General features: G+C 44.9%; 1 protein-coding gene across 2 annotated transcripts in view; it reads right to left on the reverse strand.

Annotated features, from left to right (window-relative positions):
- Positions 1-16260, reverse strand: part of WIPF3 (WAS/WASL interacting protein family member 3) — an 81224-nt gene that overhangs the window by 50723 nt on the left and 14241 nt on the right. For both annotated transcript variants that reach the window (XM_053218268.1, XM_053218269.1), the window contains exon 2: positions 12262-12412. In XM_053218268.1, the coding sequence (XP_053074243.1) occupies positions 12262-12354 (93 nt within the window). In that variant the 5' untranslated portion in view covers positions 12355-12412. The remainder of the gene's footprint in view (positions 1-12261; positions 12413-16260) is intronic.

Genomic DNA, 16260 nt, shown 5'->3' on the forward strand with positions numbered 1-16260 from the left:
AAATAAAATCTCATTGGTTCCTCAAATCCTCCCTAGGATACTTTTCTCTCCTTGCTCACCCTCTTCCCATTTTGCACTTGAGAATCCAGTCTTTGAAGACAATGTTTAAACATCTATCTATCTATCTATCTATCTATCTATCTATCTATCTATCGTACAAGCTGGGGAGGAGTAGAGTGAGAGAGAAAAATCCCAAGCAGACCCTGCACTGTCAGCACAGAGCCCTATGTGGGACTCGAACTCACTAACCACCAGATCATGACCTGAGCGGAAATCAAGAGTCGGCTGCTTACCCGACTGAGCCACCCAGGCACCCCTACAAATGTTTCAAGATTGAGAATAGCTTTACTCTTTAGGCATTACCTAGCAACAATTAAAACAAAATGAAGCAAGTCCTTGACAAAGCCAAATGACATAAAATCAACAGTGACCCCCTGCCTCTCCCCTAGAGGACCGTCCCCATTGTGCGGCCTGAGAGGGTGAAGGGCAGGGACTCCCCAGGTCACACAGAGGACACGGGTGAGGCAGATGAGCGGGAAGCTGGGCTCCTGAAACTCCTGCTCGGGGCCAGCCCAACCGGCACGGACACGTGGCTGGTCTCACCAACCCACTTCTCTGTGCCAAAGCGCAGCAGGAAGGAACACCATTGAATTTCAGAAAGTTCGCCAAGCCTTCCACGTCAGTCACTTGACCACTACTCTTATCCAAGCCAAACAGGCCAAGTCTGGCGCTGTTACTAATGGAATATTTATGCGCCTCGAACACAAAATCATATTGTTCACGTTCACGTAAAATCAATGGAGGGAGGAGGTGGTTTTGTATGGCCCTGGTGAGGAGAAGCAGTCATGGTTTTGCCCAGGTGAGGGTCAGGGATTGCTGATTCCATGAAGTATTTGGTCAAAATAAGGAAGGGGAGGTTGAGCTAAAGTGACATCTCCAAAGAGGGAAAGAGGAGCTGATGTGTGAGTTTGCATGCTGCTTAGAAATTACTGGAATGGAAACGGGAAAACCGGTGTGCCAAAGAGAAAATCTTGGACACCAGGAAATGACCCTCACATCTTGCTCTGTCGGGCCCCGGGGGGAAAGGAAGATTATCGATCTCTGTCTCCCGACCCCCACTCTCAGGATCCTCCTGAGGGCAGCCTTTCCTGGCACAGAGACAGAAGGCCCCTGGACCCAAAGCCCCTAAAGTGAGTGCAACTGACAACAGGGCCTGGCAATAGCCGAACCGATGCAGGAGGGTTTACTGTACTCACGGAGAGACGAGTGTGCAAGCCGGTGAGGCCGTGCTCTAAGCCAGGCTGTCGGGAGTGGTGGTAACCCGTGTGCAGCGGGCACAGGGCTCTCTGCCCCCTGGGAACAGCCATTACCATTGGTGGTGAGTCTCTGCTTGTACCCATACTGACCCTAGCTTTCTGCAGTTGCTCGAAACGGGGGAAGGAAGGGCGCATGCTCCCCTCGGTGGGTGCAAATCTCCATGGTGGCCTTTGAGGAAGTGAGCAAGGACACGTCACATTTCCAGTGAGGCTTTTTCCCTTAGCTTTCCCTTAGGTTTTAAAAATCCTTCCTTTGGATACGATAAGGGCTTTTGGTGCATATTTTTAAGCAATAGTTATGGATTAATGGCCCCCCCAAAAAAAAAAAGTAACTCACCTACCAGTCCTGGTCTGTGTTTGCACGAGGGCCCCCTGAGCCAAAGGAATGGGTTTTACTGGGCCATTTTTGTCCTGTGTGACAAAGCCTCGAGGGGCAGCTGTGCTCTCTACTCCTGTCGCAGATCTGATCCCCAGCATGACTGTACTTTTTCTTCCTCCGGTGGAACCAATGGTAGTTTCTAAAAAATTTGAGTCTGCACGGCCAAAAGGGCAGACGTCTATATTTCACAGTTGTGGGTTTTACTTTTTTATTTTTATTTTTATTTTTTAAAGTTTATTTATTTACCTTGAGAGACAGAGAGAGAGAGTGCGTGAGCACAGGTAGGGGAGGGGCAGAGAGAGAAGGAGAAAGAGGATCCACAGCAGGCTCTGTGCTGTCAGTGCAGCATGGGCTCCAACCCAATAAACGGTGAGATCACGACCTGAGCCAAGTCAAGAGTCAAAATCAAGAGCCGAAATCACAACCAGTGACTGGGACACAACCAGGCGTCCCAGTTGTGAGATTTAAAGAAGTCCCTGGATGCCTGCGATCTGACTTCTTGAGATGCGCTGTTCACCTGCTCCCGAACCCACAAGGTTTTGTTTTGTTTTGTTTATGCTATGACATATTTCCTAAGCTACCTTGAGGGCCAAAGATTTTGCCTCAGAGTTGGTTTTAAAGTTCCTCTTCCCTCACCCGCCTCCAGAATCCTTCCGCAACACAATCACAAGAGGCATGCAGTCAGAGAGGAGACAATGTCGAAGGTGAAAATTCTTCCATATCTGGGTGGGGTGACCTTGGTGCTGAGAAGGGTTGCCGGCTGGGAAAGTTCTGCCTTAGTAATTCCCACAATGTCCTCCGTGCTCGGAGCAGAAAACACCAGCTAGTGCTAGATGTCCTTGTCCCTGGGCACAGGACGGTAAAGGCAATGGTTTTACAAACCACTGTTTGTTATCTGGCGTCCGCACTAGGCCTCAAGGCTTATTTAAATAAAAAGTAGCAAGGGATATCGTGATGGCCAGCCTCACAGCTTCTCCGACATTCCCCTTCAGAGTCACTGGAATCAGGGATCAGCCTTAGGAGGGAAAAACCAAGCCATTCTGTGACCCAATGATTAGAGACAGCAGATCTGCTGTAGGGAGGTGGCACTAAAACTGTGACATTAACCCCAGAAAAACAGGAGCCACATTACATGGTGGGGAGGAGGCAACACAGAGAATTTTAAGCAGATGTTCTATGCTTCCATGGCATAGAATTTCTTTATATCAACCAGTATCCCATCAGTGTTCAAATTCCCCCTGGCTGGTAGAGTTTTAAATGAAAGTCTTCGCCAGGCAGAGAGAGACCACACCATAACGTCTGAATCACAGCCTCCCGGAGCTGTCACAAGGCCCAGAGAACATCTTTCTTTAGATAGGGGTCCAGAGCCAGCCAGCTGCGCTGGAATTCTTGCACGAGCATCACCGTGAAACCTTCCAGGGAAATGTGTGCCTTCCCCCGGGCGGCCTCTTGGTCTGCTACTGCCCAGCTGCTTGTAAACCGACAAAGCAAACAGCAGCTGAGAAAACAAAGCCTCCTCTACACGTTGGAAATATCTGGACCGGGCTTCCATTCCACGGGATCGTCCTAAAGGACGCGCCACATCTCCACTTATTCCTCCTCCACGGTTGCATGGCTGAGGGCTCTGTTGCCGACTTCAGGTATTTCCTGCTACACCCCTGGTCGCAGGCCACTCAGCTCCGTGGGAGGCACGAGAGAGGAGAGGAGGCCAACCATTCACCTCCTTGGAATCGTGCTACAGGAGCAGATACCGGCACAGGGGAGTTGGAGCCCCTGAGAACCCAGACGTGGTAAACTCTGCTCTGTGTTTTTGGACTATTTTCCGACCACTGGCCTAACTCCCCACTTTAAAGAATAACTCAGGCTTCCAACCTTGATCCTGACTTCTGGGGTGTGACCGCCTGCTCCACACTGGCCACAGGGACCCTTGCCCTCAACTTCCCAGTCCCAGATCTGGTGACGTGCCCAGCTGTTTCCTGGTCCCTGAAATAATAGCAGCTACCATGGACTAAGCAGGCACTGGATAAGCAACAGCTTCTATCAGTATGTTACTTGGATCCTCATAATAGCCCCATGATTTGTGCATTCTACACGTATTTACCACTCTACGGGCAGTGTGCCTTACGAAGTCGTATTATTATTCCCATTTACAGAGAGAAAAGTGAGGCTCAGAGTTACTAAGGCATTTGCTCGACATCATATAGCTAGCAAGTGGCACAGCAGGGGTTCAGTTTCCAATCTGCACAATTCTAAAGCCCACGTTTTCATTTTATTTATTGAATTAATTCATTTACTTTTAACACACCACACTGCATCACTGCATGATCCCTGCTGACCCTGATGGCTCGGCCCAGTGAGGGCTGAACGGACGATGGAGAACACAAACATGTTTTTACACCTTTATGTTTTAAGTACTGTACACGGAGCAGGTGCAATCCTGCCTTCGCCAGCCTGAAAATGCATTCCAACTCCTCTATTGTGAACAGACCTTATTAAAATGGAAATCTATGGCTCCCATGTCCAAAACTGGTACATCGTGTCGCCTTCCTGGAGTTTTGAAATGTGTTTATGTAAGGGAAAGGAGCAAGGTCTATTCTCTTTGAAAAGAGTAACAAACTGGAACGGGTAGAGCTTTTATGGCTTTTAAAATAATAACTGGGTGTTAACTTTTGCTATCCCTAAATGTGTTACTTCTGCTAGAACTGCATTCGCCTTATAAAACATTCTTACTGAAATTTGAATGTGTTGAGGCTGTTCTGACACAACAGAGAACGTGTTCTGGCTTTCAAGACTTATGCAGGTATAAGACGTAAAGTGCTGGCTGGTTAGCTCCCAGCGGGTTTGCCTTGCAAGTTGTATTTTCGCAAAACTCACTAGTTCAGGAAGTAAGGCTAGGTATTAAGTGCCTACTATGTGCCTAGGTCAGTACTAGGCACGGTCTCAGGGCTACTCACTAACTGCTCACCGGCCCCGTGATCCTTTCAGTTATGAACTTGTCTGTTCTAGAGAGATCTCAAAACACTAGCAGGACACGTTCAGTGCCTGATGCTCAGAGAAGCAAGCTTAGGATGAAAGGTGACTAATTTAGAGGACATGGGGCTCTTTAAAGATGAGATCTCAGGGGCGCCTGGGTGGCTCAGTCGGTTAAGCGTCCGACTTCGGCTCAGGTCACGATCTCGCGGTCCGTGAGTTCGAGCCCCGCGTCGGGCTCTGTGCTGACCGCTCAGAGCCTGGAGCCTGTTTCAGATTCTGCGTCTCCCTCTCTCTCTGACCCTCCCCCCGTTCATGCTCTGTCTCTCTCTGTCTCAAAAATAAATAAACGTTAAAAAAAAATTAAAAAAAGATGAGATCTCAAGGATCACATATGCAGGAAGCACATAATGAGGCAGCAACTCAAGGCACAAAGTTTCTGCTCTGGGAACAACCAATTGCACACTCAGTCCTACCTTGATGGAGCAGTGATCAATGACAAGACCGGACTTCTCCGGATTCAGGCTCTAGGCTCCTCAGAGGCAGAGACTGGGTAAGTCTGTGCAGCAAAACCTCCATAAATTGGCATAATGGCTTGGTCAAGGTTAAGGGCACAGTCTGCGGTCACAGAGCTCAGTCCCCACTGTGTGCCCAGTGTTGCGAGCAGCAGAGACCTCGAGCCATGAGACCATGAGTGAGCATCTACCTACACAGTTTTGTATAGTTGGGACCACACTACCTATAGGTAGCCTGCTTTTTTCACGCCATGCTACCTGTCTTTTCATTAAACGTTCCAGAAAATGTGACTTTTACCGGTTGTCAACACCCGACTGCAGAGATGTGCCGGCGGGTCCCAGCACCGTGTCCCCTCCTACGGCTTTCTCTAGTGCGTCTGGGCTGGACCTCTAACTGCCAGGGATAACCTGATACTGGTAGTGTTCTCCTTTTATGGCAAGAAAGGAAGGAGCAGTTTGGGGGAAGGGGGCCCACCCCCCACCCCCAAAGATCCCAGGCTCCAAACCACAGTGGCGCTCCTAAGTACGACAGGGTACATATGATGGGTCACTTGTAGCTTTTAAGGAATTGCTACTTACGCTGCAGTTTAAAAAGCTTTCAAAGGCAAAGGGCCAGCAGATTTGGGGTATAAGACGGATCTCTGGGTAGGGATGGCTACAGAGACGGCTTTGGCCTCACACTCCCATGGCACCTTCCTGCCTTATCCCTCAGCTCAGGTGCTGCAGGAGAGTGACTTACGCTCCTGGGCTCCTATGAAATTTGATAAAAGCCTTTCACGAGAGCTTGCAGGCTCTCTGGCCAAGTCCCAGGCATTATTAGTGCATAACCCTGGCCTCCAGCACACCCCTGCAAGCCTTTTCCTTTTTGTTCCTGCCACCCCTCCCACCTCACAGCTGCAGAAACCAGAAACACATTTAAATACCGCCCAGAATGGCCCTTTGGAAGGATAACTGGCAGGTCCTGCTACACCTCTCTCGCTCACACACCAAGTAGATCTGTTGCAAAAGACAGGCTCTCCGCTTTCACTGGAGCAATGCTACTCCTTGTGGGTGCAAATGGGCACGAGAGGGAGAATCAAGTTTTTAAAATTACTTGAAGACAAAGGTGTAGTTTTGCAACGTGTGAAGCAGAGTCCACACGTCAATACTCTCCTAATAGCTTGGCCTAATGCAAACGCCTTCTCCTTGTCCCAGCGGTCACTGTGAATTCCGGGTTAAGTGTTCTCAATCCCTTATTAGCAACACTAATCAAAGGGTCAGAGCGTCATGAGAATCGGAGTGACAGTGTTTAAGATTTTTTTTTTTAACCTCTCATTATTCCAAATGCACCAGCAGACATGCAAATGACCTTTTCCAGAATATAGGGTAATATGCAATTCTACCAAGCCCCCCTTCCGCCTAGCACCCCTCAACTCTGCATTGTTTTTAACCACAGCAAACACAAAACTCTGAAAAAGGCTTTCACGGGACTTCAGATACCACTCCATTTTCCACGTTTTCTTTCTTAGGTTGACGTGCTTTTCTATACCACGTGAGCTCCTGCATCCCAGAGATGGTGGGAAAAACCTCCCAATGTAAGCCACAGCTGATACTTCCTGACACTGGAAAGTCCCCCTTGCCTGTGAATCATGCAATCCTTAGACTGCAAGGAGAAAAAAATATCGCAGGGTTTCCCGAATGCCAACAAAGACTCTGCGAATGGTAAGGAGGGACAGAAAAGCGCGGGGCCACAAGATGCTTCTCACTGTAATTTCCCTGAAGCATTTTAGTCAATGCTATCTCCAGAACGGACAGGCAGAAATATATGGCACCATGATGTTTCCTTACTTAGAGTTTTGCTTTTCGTTGTAAATAAATGATTATCAAGCCAGTTTCCCCTTTGTTTTGAAATAATAAGATACAAGTTCTCCTTGGGGAATTGTTTTTTCCTTAAGATGTTTAAGCTTGAGGGGCGCCTGGGTGGCTCAGTCGGTTAAGCATCCGACTTTGGCTCAGGTCATGATCTCGGGCTCCGTGAGTTCGAGCCCCGCGTCGGGCTCCGTGCTGACAGCTCAGAGCCTGGAGCCTGCTTCAGATTCTGTGTCTCCCTCTCTCTCTGGCCCTCCCCCCGTTCACACTCTGTCTCTCTCTGTCTCAAAAATAAATAAACGTTAAAAAAAATTAAAAAAAAAAAAGATGTTTAAGCTTGAAGAGCAACATTAAAAAATAATGCTGCAAGAATTTACAAACCTGCTTCTTAAATAAACACATGCTGTGGCCATGACCCTACCATCAGGCTTTCCCTTGGCCAATCCAACTCCAAACAGTTTATCAGCTGGTCAGAGACATATATATTTCCTTCCTCTTGAGTAGACAGTGTTATGTGATTATGGCAAGAAAACAAAAAAACCATAGGCCCTCAAGGAGTTTATTCTCTCATATTGGACACTACAAAAGGGTCGTAGGTAGATTTGAAAACAAAAGTTCAGTAAAAGTCTGCTGCATTTTCAAAAATCAAATCCATTATATTTTCTTTAGATTTTTAAAAAGTTACATCCTGTAACCAAAGAAACAATAATAATTTCCTTGCAAGTGGACCAATACACCAGGCCGGCAATTTTGATATTGTTACTGGATTTTAAAGGGATAAGACAAAAGACAGAGGATTATGGGGCAAGAAAAGAAGGGAAACAAGATGGTGAAGACTGTCTGGCTTTTAATTAAAGCTTGCTCCAAAACTTTAGCAAGTCCCATCTGCCCTCTTCCTGGTTCCACGCTCATGTTTTTAGAAAAAGAAAAGCTGCACACCACCCAAGAAGAGGAGACAAGGATGGAGGGACAGGAAGGGAAGAGGTGAGAGGTGGGAGGAAGAAACCAAAAAGTTTTTGGCCCTGGTTTGATCCCCAGATCTTCCAGAGCTAAGCTGAAGCTTGACAGGACGCTTTCCATGACAGGGGATCCCACATAACACACAAAATGACCTCGGTCCTTGCAAAGGTTACATCTAGAACAACCTGCCACGTTGCTCCATGAGCATGTACGTTTAAAGTCCTGACCACTGGTTAGGAAGACATTTACCTCCCTTTCTCAACCCTTCCATGCAGATATTAATTCATGCATACATGTATTCACTCATTCGTTCAATGAGCAGAGTGCCTGTTTATGAGCCAGGCACACAGAACTAAAGGACCACACAAAGCATACAATGTGGCCCCCAGTCAAATAGAAACAAAATTAAAAACTGATAACTGCTATGAAGGAGGGGTTCAAAGTAGGTTACAAATGCCACTGTGGGTGTGAGGAAATGGTGCTCCAAGGAAGTGACATCTGAGCTGAGATGCACAGAAAGATCTTTCCAGGCAAAAAGAAGAGCAACGCTGAGATCTTAAAGTAGGAGACATGGCAGGAGGGCCACAGCAGAGGTCTGAGAGATGGGATGGGCAACAGTTAAGAGAGGGACGGGAAGTCCTTGCAAAGTGGCACAGGGGAGGGACAAGATCCAGTGCAAGTGTATCAAGATCATTGGCTGCAGGTGACCAAAAGAAGGCTGAATGAAGCCAGCTGGCTTGTAGGACAGGTGTTGGCAAGCTTTTTCTGTAAAGGGCCAGAGAGTAAATATTTTAGGCATTGTGGGCCAAGAGGCAAAATCATCGGTGTTACGTAAGTACAATACAACCAAAAAAAGAGAACAAAATTTCCACAACATTTTTACTGACGAAGTTCAAAATGTAATAATAATAATAATAATAATAATAATAATAATGGAGTGTAATTTCAAAACTACAGTGTGATGAATGAGAAAATAAAATCATTCTGGGGGGAATAACAAGTTATTTCATTGGTGTTTTGCCACTGTAGCATGGAAGCAGCCACAGACAATATAAACAAAAGAGCATGCCTGCAGTCCAATAAACCTTTATGAGCTGAAATGTGAATTTCACATAATTTTCATGTGTCATGAAATATTTTTCTTTGGGTTTTTTGCAACCATTTGAAGAAGTGAAAGCCATTCTTACTTAGCTCACGGGCTGTACAAAAACTGGACCGTGGGTTCCGTTCTTGTTTTCCAACCTCTACTGGAGAAGATCCCACATCCGGATGTGTGTAATTGCTTGCTCAGAGTACATTCATTTTTGGCAGGTGATTTTTACAGGGCGATGCTATGCGTTTCTTGTCGCATGACTGCAAAAGGCTAGTGACATAAGGTCATTCCGTTATAGGCGACACTAAGTTTACCATTTTAAAAGTACATTTCCTCCTTTGTAATTAGAAGTAATCTGGGTGATACTTGGGATCCTATGCACGTTGGCACGTTGTATTCCCCCAAAACGTTTCACGAGGTGTTTTTAGCTTTCATGGATGATCCTTGCCTGAGTCAATCATTACACTGGAAGTTACAAAATAATTTTGATATGACTTTAAATGGCTGCCTAGTATTTTGTGGATTGCATAATCAGGTTTTGATGAAATTGCCTGGTATTAAAATTTTAGATTGTTTCTTTTCTTTCTTTTTTGGTTGCTATTACAAGTCATGCTTTCATTTATATCCTATAGCTAAATATTTCGTACATCTATGATTCGTTTCTGAAGGAGAATTACTTGAAGTGAAACTGTATCATAGAATATAGCCATTTTGTAGAGGGTTTTGGTCTATATTAACAAATTGTGTTTTAAGGAATTATACCAATTTTTGTTCCCATTAAAAATTATAAGTGCTTGGTTCCTGATACTTGAGCCAACATTTAAAAAGTATCATCACCAGGGCACCTGGGTGGCTCAGTTGGTTAAGTGTCTGACTTTGGCTCAGGTCATGATCTCGTGGTTTGTGAGTTTGAGCCCCGTGTTGGGGCTTATTTTAAATTGTTTAAATAAGTTTCTCCTTATTTTAAATTGTGTTTATTCAATTGTATGTCTTCCACCTGGTCATATCTTGTGTCCATTTTTCTACTTATCCTTTCCATATTGATCTGTAAGAGATCTTTATATACTAAGGATGTTAATTCTTTCCCTTTAATATTCATTGTGTGTATTTTTTCCAGACTGTAGAAAGATGTGATTATAAAAAATTATTAAAATTTACATGGTTATTTTCCTCCTCAAAAAAATTAGGAATGGAGGAGGGAATGCAAAAAATTAACCAAATGTAGCATTATTTTTATTATGAACTTAAGCATCTTCAAAGAAAAAGAACGGCCTAATGAAATTTAAAATTATCAGCATTCAAAATTCTCTTCTGATCTCAGTTACTTATACATATTATTTAGCTGATTTCACTACACACAAAATGTGCATTGTTTCTAATCCATCATTCCATAACTGCTTGCCATAATAAGCACAATTATAAATGTAATTTTTAATTAACTCTATGGCAAAATGCAAATTTTAATTAACAGCATGACTTAAATCTCATTTAGTTCTTATAAACCATTTAAGGTCTAATTTTTCACTAGAATACATAGCATTACTGTGCACATCCTTGTATAAATTCTTTATGGTTCCTTTAAGGTTAAACTCTTAAGTCATTCTCAAAAACAAAACTACTCGATAACCAGAGGAGAAAGTATGATACGTTGAGGTTTTTATGGTTTTCCGCCAGAGAATGTTCCAGAAAGACTCATTCAACGTTTATTGAGTCCCAAGTATTGAAGTGTCACCAGCAGTGTTTGAAAGGGCTTATTTCCCCAATCTCCAATGATATGGGTCTTGATAAGTTTATTTATTCTGGCTAAGTTTACACTGTTGTGTATCGTGGTATCTGAACCTGTTAGAAGTGGCACTTCCTCAGTGCTGGCTAGTCCACACAAGAGCCACGTGACGGTCCCATGTATGTTTTCTTCACTTATAAACTTCATCTCCTTTATCGCTTGTGGGATCAAATTCAGCAAGGAAACTGCAACACTTACTTGGAGAGCTTTTAGATATAATTCACGTTATGTGTTTTCTTTCCACTCCCTTCAAGGGCAAGAGCCACGTTTCAGGATGCGTCCCTGGCATGTTAGACATGGTCAGCACGGAAAGCAAACGTCCCGGGGGTGGCACCCAGGCATGCCCTCACTCTCACGGGGGCGGGGGATGGCAGGTGAGGGTCTATTCCTGGCTTCTGCGGACTTGGTTCATATCATCCCTAGGCAGCCCTGTCTCTGCGTGCACATCACCATGGCATCGTATCTTTCATTTTCCACTGGAAACAGGAGGCGTGGTCAGTGCTAGACCTGGCTTTCTGCAGTGGCCCGTGGAGTGGAGGCTCAGTGGGGAGAAATGCTCCAGGTTTTCCTCCCAAAAAAGGTTCACTGTCAGCATTAAGCACTGATATTCTTCTAAGATGAGAGGGGGGATGATCGCATCCCCAGGGAACATACGGCAAAGTCTGGAGACACGTTTGATTGGCACAACTGGGGGTGCTCCTGGCCTCTAGTGGGTAGAGGCCAGGGATATTCCTAAATATCCTACAAGGCACAGGACAGCCTTCCGCGACAAAAATTACCTGGCCCCAAATGTCAGTGGTGCCAAGGTTGAGAAGTCCTTTCTCTAAAACGAAGTAACGGTCCTCTGTGCCTCTTTTTCTAAACCCAAACTATTACACCGAGAAAGAGTGTCCAGTAACACAAACGGGAAGGGACTGAATTCAGTCTTGTGTAGATACGGAAGTTTCCTTTAGAGATTCATGTTTCATTGTGGCATTTTGCACGACACTTTTCTTTGCACCCAGAACTAGGCAACTGAAGCCCCAGCAATGTGATCACCACCCAGAGGGCACACTGGAAGCCGACTCAGCAGCACCCCACATCGGCTGATGCACTTCGCCTCAATTAGGGGGTCTTGGGAAGCTGTATTGTGCAGCAGGACTCAGAAGAGAAATTACGCAGATGTTTGTATACAACACAGAGACAGAAGTGGGAGAGCTCCGGAGGAGTGGGGAGAGAAGTACCTGGCCGGGCTGGCTTGGAATCGGACCCTGGAGCCCCCAGAGGCAGCCCCGAAAATGCCACCTGCCATAGGGGAGGTGGTTCTGAACACTGAAAACCTTCTGCTCAAGTGCATTCAAAGCAGCTTACACTCAACAGTGAACCAGACTGACAAACTGCAAAACAGCAGGTCTTACCGGGGGCGCTGGTGGGGGGGGAGGGGGAGGAGCCCCCAAAGGTGGGGGAGGTGGAGGCAGAGGAGGAGGTGGTGGTGGTGGTGGCACTGGCATATGTCACAGCGTCGGCGTCTCTTGCTTACGAAGGGTCCCCAGGAGAATGGTTTCTGCCCTGAAAGGGAGAAAGAGATAGTTTCGAATCCGGATGTCTTCATCCATGTACAGGTTAATATGTGACACGCAGACACATGCATGTAATGGATGGCTTCTTTCTTTCACTTGTGCATTCATTCATTCTTTCACTCATTCATGCTTTCTATGAATGTTAAATGCCCACCGTGAGGCGGGCATTGGGTCAAGTGCTAGACACAGAAGAAGTAGCTAGACTTTAGCCAGAATTACGTGATAAAACTGGTAAAATTTAGCAATTTATGTCTCAATGTCAGTAGAGTATATGTCAACGGCAATACCTCGCTCCATCATGATTTTTCCAAACAACTGCGTTCGATCTCCTTAGCATCACACTTTTAATCATTTCTGATGCAATTTAAAAATATTCTGTACATGCTCCAGTTTTCCTAAGCAGAACAAATGGAATGAAATGTCACCTTTCTGAATGTCACGGGCTCAACGTTGCTCATGATGCCAGCCTTGAACCAGGCTTGCCACGTGCATTAATCATTCTCCTGCTTCCTTCTCTACTGTCGGCTCTTACTTTTCTTTCTGTTGTTGTGTTGTTGTTTCTATACAGTCTGGTATGTGCCACATAGAGGGCTTTGGAGCACAGATCTGCAAATACGGTTCTGTCTCAAACAGCTAACGTTATAGGATGTCTGATCTGCAAGTAAGTGTATTTCTCTGCGGAGCAGGGCCACTTGCGTGCGTGTGTGTGTGTGTGTGTGCGTGTCTCAGAATCCGCATCAAGACACGCCAAAAGAGCCTACACTAGATAAACTATACTTAAAGCCTATACTAGATAAAATTCCCACCACGTAGAAGAATGAGGGAAACCTATGTCAGAACCTAACAACAGTTTAAGTGGAAATAGAAATAAACATCTGACTTAGGCAGGGGTACTTCTGTGTTCCTTCTGTCTCTGAGGTTACTGGAAGGCCAGAACAAGGCCTGTGCCTGTTTCTTTAGCTCTAAACTCCTGCGGCATTTGTACTATTCAATGTTAATATTCTTATCTCTTAGAGGCGAGAAGCAATTCTGTAACCTGGTACTTTGTTCTTAATCTAGTCCACAGGATTTTGCTTACTTAATACGCGTTCTCTTTACCTCTGTGGCTGCTATGTGACCAGCTAATCACATGAATTTCCACAACAAGCCTCTGAGGTCAGTAGTGTAGTCCCAGTTTTATTGGTAAGAAAAATGACATTCAAAGCTATCAAATAGCCTGCGAAGTCCCACATAGCTATTAACTGGCAGACCTGGGATTGGAACCCAGGCTTCCCAGGCTCTAAATCCGGCCTCTTCTCAGCGTGATTTTTTTTTTCTATTGTGGTAAAAGGTATACAGTGTAAAATTGGTCATTTTTGTAATTTTAAAGTATACAGTTCAGTGGCATCACGTACATTCACAATGTTGTGAAATCAATACCACTATCATTCCCAGAATTTTTCATCGTCCCAAACAGTACACCCTAAGTAATAACTCCCCCCTAGTCCCTGGTAGCTTCTATCCTACTGCATATTACTGTGCATTTGGTTATTCTAGGTACTTCAGATACAGTATTTGTCCTTTTGTATCTGGCTTATTTCATTTAACGTCTTCAAGCTTCATTCGTGTTGAAGCACGTGTCAGAATGTCTTTCCTTAATTGTATGTGTACGCATTTTGTCTACTCATTCATCTGTTGATAGATACTGGGGTTGTTTACACCTTACGGGTGCTGTGAATACTGCTGTGAACACTGGTGTGCAAATATCTCCTCGAGACTCTGCTTTCAATTCTTTTGGGCATATACTTAGGAGTGGAATTGCTGGATCATATGGTACTACCCTGTTTTCAGCAGGATTAAGAATCCCCTAAAGGGCATTTGGGTGGCTCAGTCAGTTGGGCACCTGACTCTGGATTTTGGCTCAGATCACGATTTCACGGTTCACGGGTTTGGCTCTGAGTCGGGCTCTGTGCGGACAGTGTGGAGCCTGCCTGAGATTCTCTTTCTCTCCCTCTGTCTCTGTCCCTCCCCTGCTTGTGCTCTCTCTCTCTTCCTCTTTCTCTCAAAATAAATAAACTTAAAAAAAAAAAAGAATCCCTTAAAACTGTGCAAAATTTAACATGGTGTAGGCTATACATGTAAGTTCAATTTTCATGTGGCAAGAACCCTTGATAGTTTTTGTAAGAGTTCCAAAGAGATGCGTGAGCTGGTCACCGTAGGAGACCGCAATTGTCTTATAAAGTATTCCCCTGGAAGTTACTCACGCCTGGTAATTTATGTGTCACTGTTTCTTCCCTTGACAGTAAAACAAGAACAGAAAGACTGAAAAAAAAATACTCATCCAAGTCCAGAGAGTAAAACTATGCTAAGATTGGGCAGAGACCCCAGGTGGTCATTGGTACTCCTTCCAGGTAGTGGCCATGTCATTTTATTACACAATAAAATGTCACTTGTCACTAGACAATAATGGAGAGTCAGACGAAGCTGGCATTTTACTGGCTGAATGCTAAAGCGAGTTGGATGTGAGCCCACCATTTAGCTGGAGCAAATATGAATGATCAGTGATTTGTATTTTAACAATTTCTTTCATAAAAGGCCCTGGGTATACGTTTTTATGATCCTTAATTCAGTGGCAAAATAATTTCATTCAGAAATTGACCGTAGGGATTAAAGACTTGGCTGAACTATTCTAGAGCAAGAGAAAATCTAGAGGTCTCATTAGGTGAAGCTTACATCTTTTAAGCAGAACAGATGAGAGGAGAAAGACCTGCTTCCTTTGGTGAAGAACTGGAAAGGGATTAGAAAAGCAACTTCAGAAACTTAAATGTCGGGGCGCCTGGGTGGCTCAGTTGGCTAAGCGTCCAACTCTTGGTTTCGGCTCAGGTCATGATCTCACAGTGTGTGGGTTCGAGCCCTGTGGTGTGCTCTGTGCTGACAGTGTGGCTTCTCTCTTTCTCTCTCTGCCCCTCCCCTGTTCACTCTCTACGTCTCTCTCCCTCTAAACAAACAAACATTTAAAAAAAGGAGCTTCAATGTCACTTACATAAAGGTTTCGTCATTTATCTAAGGAAAAATGACCATAGGAAATAATTATGGGGAACTGTGGCAAAACTATTCACGTAACCGATCGGCACGAAGCTAGATTATATTTTCCAGCTTCCTCTGAAGTTAGATGTCACCATGTGACTGAGCTGCGGCCAAGAGAACGAAGGCAGCTGTGATGGGCTCCACTTGTAGCTGGCTCATAAAGACCTTCTACCCACGGCTCTCCTCTCTTCCTCCATCCACTGGCTGCAAGCAAAGGTCCTATGTGTGGGCACAGCCACAAGATATAAGGAATCTGGGTTCCTGACTCCCCTCTTTAAGGCCATGTGCCAAACACTTGACTGGATTTTACAGAAATGAAAAATGGACTGTGTTAAGTCATGGAGGGTTTGGAGTTAATCTATTATAGCCACTAATTTTTAAGCTACCTAATATAGGAACCTAATAGAATATAGCCAATTCCCATTATTTGTGGTAGTTATATTCTTGAAGTTGCCATAAGCGCTGAGTTAGCAAATACTGAACCTCTGCTCTTAGCAGAAGCAAAGGATTGGACCCCTCTGGACATCCGGTCACAAGATTTTTGTCAATTCATTAATATGTAATCTTGTTTTATGAGTGTTTCTGCTTAAAGACACCTAATTTAATATATATTGTTGGTACATTAACTTGAACTCATGCCAACAGCATTATAACTCGTGCCTGAATGAAGGTTATCTAACACACATTTTCCCCACAAGGTACATCACAGCCTTTTTGTGCTCAAGGACACTAGACAGCACTTCAGCGTTATATGCCAGAGGGGACATTTAA

Source organism: Acinonyx jubatus, chromosome A2 (assembly GCF_027475565.1).
Source record: "Acinonyx jubatus isolate Ajub_Pintada_27869175 chromosome A2, VMU_Ajub_asm_v1.0, whole genome shotgun sequence".
Taxonomy (NCBI): Eukaryota; Metazoa; Chordata; class Mammalia; order Carnivora; family Felidae; genus Acinonyx; species Acinonyx jubatus.